Consider the following 12,750-nt stretch of genomic DNA (forward strand, 5'->3'; position numbering starts at 1 on the left):
GACACAACAGAACTCTCCACCCCAAATCAAGAGAATATACATTCTTAGTGCCACATAGCATGTATTCTAAAATTGACCACATAATTGGAAGTAAAACACTCATCAGCAAATGCAAAAGAATGGAAATCCTAACAAACAGTCTCTCAGACCACAGTGCCATCAAATTAGAACTCAGGATTAAGAAACTCACTCAAAACCACACAACTACATGGAAATTGAACAACCTGCGCCTGAATGACTACTGGGTAAATAATGAAATTAAGGCAGAAATGAAGTTCTTTGCCCCAGAACTTAAAGTACAATAAATAAATAAATAAATAAATAACAGCTATCTTAAAAAAAAAAGAAGTTATTTGAAACCAATGAGAACAAAGACCCAAAGTATCAGAATCTCTGGGACACAGGTAAAGCAGTGTTAACAAAGAAATTTTGTAGCACTGAACGCCTATCACAGAAAGCTGGAAAGATTTAAAATTGACACTCTAATATCACAATTAAAAGAACTAGACAAGCAAGAACAAACAAATTCAAAAGCTAGCAGAAGGCAAGAAATAAGAAATAAGATCATAGCAGAGTTGAAGGAGATAGAGACATGAAAAACCCTTCAAAGAAATCAGTGAATCCAGGAGCTGGTTTTTTGAAAAGATTAACAAAATAGATGGACCACTATCTAGACTAATAAAGAAGAAAAGAAAGAAAAAGAGATATCACCACTGATCCCACAGAAATACAAACTACCGTCAAAGAATACTATAAACACCTCTATGCAAATAAACTAGAAAATCTAGAAGAAATGAATAAATTTCTGGACACATACACCCTCCCAAGATGAACCCAGGAAGAAGTCGAATCCCTGAGTGGGACGATAACATGTTCTGAAATTGAGGCAGTAAGTAATAGCTACCAACCAAAAAAAGGCCAGGACCAGAGAGATTCACAGCCGAAGTCTACCAGAGCTACAAAAAGGAGCTGGTACCATTCCTTCTGAAACTATTCCAAACAATAGAGGAAGTGGGACTTCTCCCTAACTGATTTTATGAGGCCAGCATCTTCCTGATACCAAAAGCTGGCACAGACACACACACAAAAAAAGAAAATTTCAGGCCAATATCCCTGGTGAACATCGATGAGAAAATCCTCAATAAAATACTGTCAAACTGAATTCAGCAGCACATCAAAAAGCTTATCCACCATGATCAAATCAGCTTTATCCCTGGGGTGCAAACCTAGTTCAATATACACAAATCAATAAATGTAATCCATCACATAAACAGAACCAATGACAAAAACCACATGATTATCTCAATAGATGCAGAAAAGGCCTTTGATAAAATTCAACACCCTTTCACGCTAAAAACTCTCAATAAACTAGGTATTGGTGGAACATATCTCAAAATAATGAGCTATTTATGACAAACCCATAGCCAATATCATTCTAAATGGGCAAAAGCTGGAAGCATTTCCTTTGAAAACCAGCACAAGACAAAGATACCCTCTCTCACCACTCCTATTCAACATAGTATTGGAAGTTCTGGCCAAGGCAATCAGGCATGAGAAAGAAATGAAGGTATTTATTTATTTATTTCATGATTTTATTTTTTTATTTTTATTATTATACTTTAGGTTTTAGGGTACATGTGCACAATGTGCAGGTTTGTTACATATGTATCCATGTGCCATGTTGGTTTGCTGCACCCATTAACTCGTCATTTAGCATTAGGTATATCTCCTAATGCTGTCCCTCCCCCCTCCCCCCACCCCACAACCGTCCCTGGAGTGTGATGTTCCCCTTCCTGTGTCCATGTGTTCTCATTGTTCAATTCCCACCTATGAGTGAGAACATGCGGTGTTTGGTTTTTTGTGGCACATATACACCATGGAATACTACGCAGCCATAAAAAATGATGAGTTCATGTCCTTTGTAGGGACATGGATGAAACTGGAAACCATCATTCTCAGCAAACTATCACAAGGAAATGAAGGTATTTAAATAGAAAGAGAGGAAGTCAAATTGTCTCTGTTTGCAGATGACATGATTGTATATTTAGAAAACCCATCGTCTTAGCCCCAAAACTCCTTAAGCTGATAAGCAACTTCAGCAAAGTCTCAGGATACAAAATCAATGTGCAAAAATCACAAGCATTCCTATACACCAACAATAGACCAGCAGAGAGACAAATCCTGAGTGAACTCCCATTCACAATTGCTACAAACAGAATAAAATGCCTGGGAATACAACTTACAAGGGACATGAGGGACCTCTTCAAGGAGAACTGCAGACCAGTGCTCAAGGAATAAGAGAGGACACAAACAAATGGAAAAAAATTCCATGCTCATGGATGGGAATAATCAATATAGTGAAAATGGCCATACTGCCCAAAGTAATTTATAGATTCAATGCTATTCCCATGAAGCTGCTAGTGACTTTCTTTGTAGAATTAGAAAAAAATGAGTTCAAATTTCATATGGATCAAAAAGGACCCTGTATAGCCAAGAAAATCCTAAGGAAAAAGAATAAAGTTGGAGGTATCATACTACCTGACTTCAAACTATACTACAAGGCTACAGTAACCGAAACAGCATGGTACTGATATACATATATGGAACTGAACAGAGACCTCAGAAATAACACCGCACATCTACAACCATCTGGTCTTTGACAAACCTGACATAAACAAGCAATGGGGAAAAGATTCCCTATTTAATTAATGTGCTGGGAAAACTGGCCATCTTTATGCAGAAAACAGAAATTGGACCCCTTTCCTACACCTTATATAAAAATTAATTCAAGATGGATTAAAAAATGTAAAACCCAAAAACCATAAAAACTCTGTAAGAAAAGCTAGGCAGTACCATTCAGGACATAGGCATGGGCAAAGATTTCATGACTAAAACACAAAAAGCAACTGAAACAAAAGTCAAAATTGACAAATGGGATCTAATTAAACTAAAGAGCTTCTGCACAGCAAAATAAACTATCAGCAGAGTGAACAGGCAACCTACAGAATGGGAGAAAATTTTTGCAAGCTACCCATCTGACAAAAGGCTAATATCCGGAATCTACAAGAACCTTAAACAAATTTACAAGAAAAAAACAAACAACCACATCAAAAAGTGGGCAAAGGACATGAACAGACACTTCTTAAAAGAAGACATTTATGTGGCCAACAAACATGAAAAAAAGCTCATCAACACTGGTCATTAGAGAAATGCAAGTCAAAACCACAATGAGATATCATCCCATGCCAGTTAGAATGGTGCTCATTAAAAAGTCAGGAAACAACAGATGCTGGAGAGGCTGTGGAGAAATAGAAATGCTTTTACACTTTTTGTGGGAGTGTAAATGAATTCAACCATTGTGGAAGAGAGTAGTGTGGTGATTCCTCAAAGATCTAGAACCAGAAATATTATTTGACCCAGCAATCCCATTACTGGGTATATACCCAAAGGATTATAAATCATTCTACCATAAAAACACATGCACACGTATGTTTATTGCAGCACTATTTACAATAGTAAAGTCTTGGAACCAACCCAAAGGCCCATCAATAATAGACTAGGTAAAGAAAATGTGGCACATATACACCATGGAATACTATGCAGCCATAAAAGGAATGGAATGATGTCCTTTGCAGGAACATGGGTGGGGCTGGAGGTTATTATCCTTAGCAAACTAATGCAGAAACAGAAAACAAAATCCTGCATATTTTTATTTACAAGTGGGAGTTAAATGATGAGAACATATGATCACATAGAGGGGAACAATAGACACTGAGGCCTACCTAATGGTGGAGGGTGGGAGGAGGGAGAGGATCAGGAAAAATAACTAGTGGGTATTAGGCTCAATACCTGGGTGATGAAATAATCTGTACAACAAACTCCTGTGACACGAGTTTACCTATATTACAAACCTGCACATGTGCCCTTGAACTTAAAATGTAAGTTAAAAAAATAAAATGCAAATTAAATTTACAATGTGATACTAAATGCAGTCATTGGAATTATGAACTTAAAAGATTTCAGAATAAGTCATATTAGCAAAATATGGAACAACCAAAATTCTTATACTTGCTGATTGAAGTGCACATTTGCATATCCACTTTAGAATATTGATTGGTAGTTCACTATAGCCAAATATATATGTGCCTTAAACCCAGGAATTCATAATAGCCCAAAAGTGGAAAAAAAATCCAAAACCCATGAACACCAGAATAGACAGATAACTTATGAAATATTCATATAAGAGAAAATGACCTACAATTAAAAGACCAAATTACTGTTATACAAGACACAATGAATAAATTTCACATATTTAAAAGTACACAGATAGCATGATTCTATTAATATTAAATTCAAGAACCAGCAAATGTAATCTGCAGGGATAGCAGTAAGTACAGTTGGTGGTTTTGGAGAAGTATTAACTAGGGTGAAAGAGAGACATGAGAGATGATTCGGGATGCTGAAAATGAGCTTGTCTGTGTGGTGGTTACATAGTTTTATAGATTTGCAAAATTGATCTACAATCATGTCATCTGGATAGCCACTTGATGTAACTTCTTTAGTGAATAAAAAGTTAGAAAATTAAAAAATTAAACTATGTTTTGTGGTAAAACTTACTATCACCATAACATCCAGTGATAAACTTTGTGCTGGAATATGATGCTGATAAGTTTTAACTATGTAGTTAGGTCCCACTGTCCTGTCATAATATTAGGCTATCTAAAAATGTGGCACTTAGAGGCATATATGATTTTCTCTTCTCTTATGTATGAAATGTCCTCCAAATGCTGCTGCTAATCTTTTGAAAGAAGAAAGAGTTTTGTATCTCCAATATTTTAAGTTAATCATCACCAAATGGAACTTACCTCACAAAGCACAGGCCGAAGACTCTCATTCGCAATTTGGGTGCATGGAACAGGGGAAAAACTGATGTTTTAATTTGGACTGCATCCAACTCCTTCTTCATGGTGGATGTCACAAACTTCAGCAACAAAAATAACAACAAGCATTTGTGAGATGTCAGTAATGTGTCAGGCATAGTGGTAAGTACTAGAGAACAAGATAGACATATTGTTAACTATCCTCAAGGAAATTTCTGTCTAGTGGGGAATATGGGCATTAAATAATTCATCTCATATGTGAAGTGTTACAAAAGGTGTAGGAGGAAATGGGAACTCAGAGGAATTATATAGGAATAAAGCCAGTTTAAACACTGAGCCAGTGATAGGTAAAAGTATTAACAAAAATATTTGCATTATAAATTGGAGGCAATGAAAATGTATTTGTTTAAAGGTTAAAGGTTTCTTTCTTATCCACTGGGCATGAAATACTTGTCCTTCCCTTGTTATAAGAGAAGCTGCTTATTTTTGTAAATCAATAGCTTTCTTGAAAGCTGGGTCCACTTTATGATTAGCTTCTGAGCAATTATTCTCTAGATATGCCAGGCAAGTCTTTGCTATTGTGAACAGTGCCACAATAAACATATGTGTGCATGTGTCTTTATAGTAGAATGATTTATAATTCTTTGGGTATATACCCAGTAATGGGATTGCTGGGTCCCCCCGTCAGTGGAGTGCACAGAAGGCAGCGAAAAATGTTGGAGATATGTTGATGGAGTATGATTTTTGCCTAAGCCAGATATTTGAAGAAGTGAAATATAGTTGTTGGAAAGGAGATGGTTTTAGGCTTGCACAAATCTGGCTTGGAATTTCAGCCCTGCCACTTGATATATTAATTATCTCAGGTGCTTAGTTTTCTTATCATTTAGACAATGAATTTAGCACTTCTTTCATAGGGATTATCTAATAATTATCTGAAGTCATACATGCAAATATAAAATGTATTTAGCACAGGAGTGGACACATTATTTTTAAAAATAATATTAATTCATTTCTTACATTTATTATTTAGTGCAGGATATGGGAGACTTTTACATACAGCTCCAGTAAGTAAATATTTCAGGCTGTGCACAGCACAAGAAACTATCATCAGAGTGAACAGACAACCTACAGAATGGGAGAAAACTTTTGCAATCTATCCATCTGACAAAGGGCTAATATCCAGAATCTACAAGGAACTTAAATTTACAAGAAAAAAAACAACAACCCCATCAAAAAGTGGGTGAAGTATATGAACAGATATTTCTCAAAAGAAGATATTTATGCAGCCAACAAACATGAAAAAAAGCTCATCATCACTGGTCATTAAAGAAATGCAAATCAAAACCACAATAAGATACCATCTCATGCCAGTTATAATGGCGATCATTAAAAAGTCAGGAAACAACAGATGCTGGAGAGGATGTGGAGAAATAGGAATGCTTTTACACTGTTTGTGGGAGTGTAAATTAGTTCAATCATTGTGGAAGATCATGTAGCAACTCCTCAAGGATCTAGAACCAGAAATACCATTTGACCCTGCAATCCCATTACTGGGTATATACCCAAAGAATTATAAATCATTCTACTATAAAGACACATATGTTTATTGTGGCACTGTTCACAATAGCAAAGACTTGGAACCAACCCAAATGTCCATCAATGATAGACTGGATAAAGAAAACGGGGCACATATACGCCATGGAATACTATGCTGCCATAAAAAAGAATGAGTTCATATGCTTCATCCATGTCCCTACATGGACGAAGCTGGAAACCATCATTCTCAGCAAACTAACACAGTAGCAGAAATCCAAACACCACAAGTTTTCACTCATAAGTGGGAGCTGAACAATGAGACACATGGACACAGGGAGGGGAACATCACACACCAGGGCCTGCCGGGGGCTGGGGGGCAAAGGGAGGGAAAGCATTAGGACAAATGCCTAATGCATATGAAGCTTAAAACCTAGATGATGGGTTGATGGGTGCAGCAAACCATCATGGCACATGTATACCTATGTAACAAACCTGCATGTTCTACACATGTATTTCAGAACTTAAAGTATAATTTAAAAAGTTTAAAAAATGAAAATGATATCAAGTATCATCTCTTACCACAATGGAATAAAACTAGAATTCAGTAACAAGAGGAACTCTAGAAACTATACGGACACATGGAAATGAAACAATATGCTCCTGAATGACCAGTGGGTTAATGAATAAATGAAGACAGAAATTAAAACTATCTTGAACCAAATGAAAGTGGACACACAACATACAAAAACCTATGGGACAGAGAGAAAGTGGTACTAATTGCAAATTTTTAGCAATTAGTGCCTACATCCAAAATGTATAAAAACTTCAAATATTGGCAGGCACAGTGGCTCACGCCTATAATCTCAGCACTTGGGAGGCCAAAGTGGGTGGCTCACTTGAGGTCAGGAGTGTAAGAGCAGCTTGGCCAACATGGTGAAAACCTATCTTTACTAAAAATGCAAAAATTAGCCAGGCATGGTGGCACATGCCACCCAGCTACTTGGGTGGCTAAGGGAGGAGAATCACTTGAACCTGGGAGCTGAAGGTTGCAGTAAGCCGAGATTATACCACTGCACTCCAGCCTGGGTGACAGAGCGAGACTCCATCTCAAAAAAACAAGCAAGCAAGCAAACAAACAAATAAAAAAACTAAACAATCTAATGATGTGTCTTACAGAATTAGAAAAACAAGGGCAAACCGAACCCCCAAAATAGTAGAAGTAATAAAGATCAGAGGAGAAAGAAATGAAATTGAGAGGAAACAATACAAAAAATGAACAAAAGTTGGCTTTTTGAAAAGATAAACAAAATTGACAAACTTTTAGGCTGACTAAAAAAAAAAAGAGAAGACTCAAATAAAATCAGAAATGAAAAAGGTGACATTACAACCAATACTGCAGAAATTCAAAGGGTTATTAAAGGCTGGTATGAGCAACAGTATGCCAATACATTATAAAAGCTAGAAAAAATGAATAAATTCCTAGTCACATGCAACTTATCAAGATTGAATCATGAAGAAATTCAAAACCTGAAAGACCAATAAGTAATGACAATGAAGCCACAATACAAAGTCTGCTAGCAAAGTAAGCACAGGAACGGATGACTTCGCTGATGCATGTTAACAAATATTTATTGGTTTTTATTTATATTTAAAATTTTTTTGAGATGCTGTCTCACTGTTTTGTCCAGGCTGGAGTGCAGTGATGCTTTCATGGCTTATAGCAGCCTCAACCTTCCAGGCTTAAGTGATTGTCCCATCTCAGCCCCCTGAGTAGCTGGGACCACAGTCTGTACCACTACACCTGGCTAATTTTTAAGATTTTTTTTTTTTTGTAGAGATGGGGTCTATGTTGCCTAGGCTGGTCTTGAACTCCTGGACTCAAGCAATTCTTCTGCCTTGGCCTCCCAAATTGCTGGCCTGAACAAACATTTAAAGAACTAATACTAATCCTACTCAAACTATTCTGAAAAAATACAGGAGGAGAAAATACTTTCAAACCTGTTCTATGAGGCCAGTATTACTCTGATACCCAAACCAGTTAGAGACAGATAAAAAAGAAAACTACAGGTTAATGTCCTTGATGAATATTGATACAGAAATCCTCAATGAAATGCTAGCAAGCCAATTTCAATGACGCGTGCGAAGATTATTCTTCATGGCCAGGCAGAATTTATGACCAGGAATGCAAGGATGGTTCGACATATGCAATTCAACCAACGTGATACATCCTATCAACAGAATAAAGGACAAAAACTGCATAATCATTTCAGTTGATGCTGAGAAAGCATTTGATGAAATTCAACTTCCCTTCATGACAAAAACCCAAAAAAATTCTGGGTATAGAAGGAACATACCCCAATATAATAAAAGCCAAATATGATAGACACACAGCTAGTACCACAGTAAATGGATAAAAACTAAAAGTCTTATCCCTAAAATTCAGAAAAAGACAAGGATGCTCATTTTCACTACTGTTATTCAACATAGTACTGGAAATCCTAGCTAGAACAATCAGACAAGAGACAGATATAAAGGGCATCCAAATCGGAAAGGAAGAAGTTAAATTATCTTTGTTTACAAATAATATAAGCTTATATTTGGAAAAGCCAACACTCCACAAAAAACTATGCGCTGACAAACAAATTTAGTAAAGTTGCAAGATATAAAATCAACATAAAAATAAGTGGCATTTCTATATGACAACAGTGAACAATCTGAAAAATAAATTAATAAAATAATACCATTTGTAATAGGTACAAATAAAATACCTAGGAATAAGTTTTTAATCAAAGAAGTGAGAGAGCTCTACAATGAAAACTATAAAGCACTGATGCAAGAAATCAAAGAGAACACACAAAAAATGAAAATATATTCCATGTTCATGGATTGGATTAATCAATATTGTTAAAATGTCCATACTACTCACAGCATTCTACAGATACAATGCAATATGCCAATGATATTCTTCACAGAAATAGAAAAAAATGATGTTTTAATGGAACCACAAATGACTTAGAATAGCCAAAGCTACTCTGATTAAAAAGAATAAAACTGGAGGAATCATGTTACCTGGCTCTAAATTATACTACAGAGCTATAACTACCAAGACAGCATGGTACTGGCATAAAGACACAGACCAACGGAACAGAGTAGAGAAGCCAGAAATAAATCCCTACATCTACAGTGAACTTATTTTTGACAAAGGTGCTAAGAACATACTTTAGGGAAAATACAGTTTCTTCAATAAATGGTGCTGAGAAAACTGGATATCCATTTGCAAGAGAATGAAACTAAACTCTCACCATATAAAAAATCAAATCAAAATGGATTAAATGCTTAAATCTAAGATCACAAACTATAAATCTACTATAAGAAAGCACTGGGGAAACTCTCCAGGTCATTGGTCTAGGCAAAGATTTCTTGAGTAATATTCCAAGCACAAGCACAGGCAGACAAAGTAAAACTGGACAAATGGGATCACATCACATTAAAAAGCTTCTGCACAGTAAAGGATATAATCAACAAGGTAAAGAGACAGCCTGCAGAATGGGAGAAAATATTTGCAAACTGCTCATCTGACAAGGGATTAATAACCAGAATATATAAGGAGCTCAACCCTCATACACAGTTGGAGGGAATGTAAATTAGTACAATCACTATGGAGAATATTTTGGAGGTTCCTCCAAAAACTGAAGATACAACTAGTGTATGATCCAGCAATGTTACTACTTGGTTTTTATCCAAAGGAAATGAAATCAATATTTGAAGAGATGTCTGCACTTCATGTTTATTGCAGCAACATTCACAATAGCCAAGATATGGAGGCAACCTAAGTGTCCATCTACAGATAAATTGATAAAGAAAAGGTGATACATAAATGTGGAATGCTATTCAGCCATAAAAAGAATGGGATTCTGTCATTTGCAGCAACATGGATGAAACTGGAGGTCATTATGTTAAGTGAAATAAGCTGGACACAGAAAGATGAACTTTTCATGTTCTCAGGAACATTTGTGGGAGCTAAAAGTTAAAACAATTGAATTCATGGAGATAAAGAGTAGAAGGATGGTTAGCAGAGACAAGAAAGGGTAGTTGTGGAGGGGGAATAAAGTTGGTTAGTGGGTACAAAAATATAGTTAGATAAAATGAATAAGGTCAAATATTTGATAGTACAACAGTGTGACTAAAGTGAACAATAATATTTTACATTTAAAAATGACTAAAATAGAATAATTGAATTGTTTGTAACATGAAGAAAGGATAACTGCTTGAGATCATAGATACCCCATTTACTCTGATGTGATTGTTATGCATTGCATACTTGTTTAAAAATATTTCACATACCCCATAAATATTTATAACTACTATGTACCCATAATAATTAAAATAAAGAAAAAAGAAATAGCTTTGGAATACTGTTATGAAAACATGGCCTAGAGATGGTTTCTTAAGATCCCAGAAAGGTAAAAGAGTCAGTGTATTATTCAGAAAAAAGGGGCCCTCTAAAGAGATTAAACATGTGTCTCTCAATTAAAAAAAAAGCCTCTAGGATACTTAGATGCATTGATCTCTCAACCATCTCAGCAGGAGCCATAGGTAGAATAGAGCTTATCTTAAAGATGTTTGTTGCTGTGAATTTTGTCTAATAAAAATAAACCCCAATGGGTTGACAGGTGATCTGCAATGTTTTTGAGAAATCTTTAATGGAAAAAACACTGCACACGTGATAGCATGGGACAGAGACAGTACAAAATGAAAAAGTCTGTGTAGCCCCACAAATCTTGTTGGTGAAAAGCTGAATAAGAGTACCATTCAGCTGCAAAGATGTTCTTTCTCATGAAAGGAAAGAAAACTCATAAATTGTATCCAAGAGGGAAGAGATTGTAGCAGAGAGACAAATTGCTTTCATTTTCCATACCTTGAGACCTAATCAAGGAACTTCTAATATTTGCCTGGCTGCACTTCATAATTGCTCTGAACTCCCTGTACCTCACGTCTCTCCTATTTTGATCAGGAATATCTACAGTAGTTATTCCATGCTGCTATCATTATTGTATGTTGGATGTGTTGGAGACAGATGTCTTTTGTCTTTAGTTTCACAGGTCAATTAATACAAACACAGAGGTCCTGTAGTTAGGGAACTACATATAAGTAGCCTTGTCCACACTCAAACTTCATTGAAATTCTGGACTTTGAGCATATGCTATAATGAAATAATACTTTTCCAGACATTGTACATATGTCAATTTACTTAGCATATCAGAGGGATGAAATCATTTGGGGCCAGAGGCTAGAACCTTTGTGTTTTCCTTTACTAACCTGTTCTTCTATAGGGCATTTGCTCTCTTTCAGGACTGACATTCATTTATTAGTTTTGCTTATACCAACCAGTTCATTTTATCCCTGAAATGCCATTTGTCTTCCTTTTAACCAGCTAACTCCTAAACCTTTTCTGACCTATTAAGGCTAAAGTGGATACTTCCTCTGTGTTTTCTCAAAAATACTCTGCATATAACCATATCATAGCACCTATTCTATATTATAATGATTTCTTAATTTTTTTGTCCCATAGTAAAATTTAAGTTCTTTGAGGTTAGAGACTCTGACTTATTCTCTTATCAACATCTAACAACACCCTGGTACACCCTGGTAGGCAATAAGTACTTTTAAAGGAATGAGTGAAAGAGTGCTTGAATGAGCCATGTCAGGCTCTCACAAGTTCCACATTGTGTAGAACTTTAGTTGACATATTTGGTGCTCAAGGGGATATTTATTGAATTATTGAATAAATACATAAAGGGTCAAAATCACATTTAAATCTATCTTCTATATGATTAATTATAATTTATTTTATTGGCTTTCTTAGTTTCTCCAGAGGGGACCGTAAGTCAGTAAATTAGTGAGAAATAAATTGTATTTTCATTACTTTCCCCTATATGTCTACGGTAAGAGCAGGAAAACTTCCCAATCAATTTAACTAAACAATTATATCCACTTCTGCCAGTATATTTCAATATCTATATCCAAATCATTGACAAAAGGAAAGATATATGTATTTTATCAGGACAGAGATGTAAGACTCCACTCACAGAAGTCTAATTCTGTCACTCCAGGAACCTAGACTAGTGTGATTGTGAGGTCACGTTTTCATTTAATCACAGCAATCATTTCCCCTTTCCGGATCACCTCAGTGGTCAGTGTCTCTTCAGTATTCTTTTTTCCATTTATGAGTGCAACTCTTCTAAGCTCCTTTAAGCCCTCATCTAGCTGATTGTTGATAATCAGCCACTGAGCAGACTCCACTATCTTCCTGATGAAAGAAGACAACATAGGT

At 35.8% G+C, this 12,750-nt stretch overlaps 1 protein-coding gene across 1 annotated transcript in view; it reads right to left on the reverse strand.

Moving 5' to 3' along the window:
• Window positions 1-12,750, reverse strand: part of SLC22A24 (solute carrier family 22 member 24) — a 68,547-nt gene that overhangs the window by 10,406 nt on the left and 45,391 nt on the right. The window contains exons 5-6 of the mRNA XM_030810142.1: window positions 12,603-12,726; window positions 4,866-4,981 (exon numbers count right to left, since the gene is read on the reverse strand). Coding sequence (XP_030666002.1) covers window positions 4,866-4,981; window positions 12,603-12,726 — 240 coding nt within the window. The remainder of the gene's footprint in view (window positions 1-4,865; window positions 4,982-12,602; window positions 12,727-12,750) is intronic.

This window comes from Nomascus leucogenys, chromosome 4 (assembly GCF_006542625.1).
Source record: "Nomascus leucogenys isolate Asia chromosome 4, Asia_NLE_v1, whole genome shotgun sequence".
Classification (NCBI taxonomy): Eukaryota; Metazoa; Chordata; class Mammalia; order Primates; family Hylobatidae; genus Nomascus; species Nomascus leucogenys.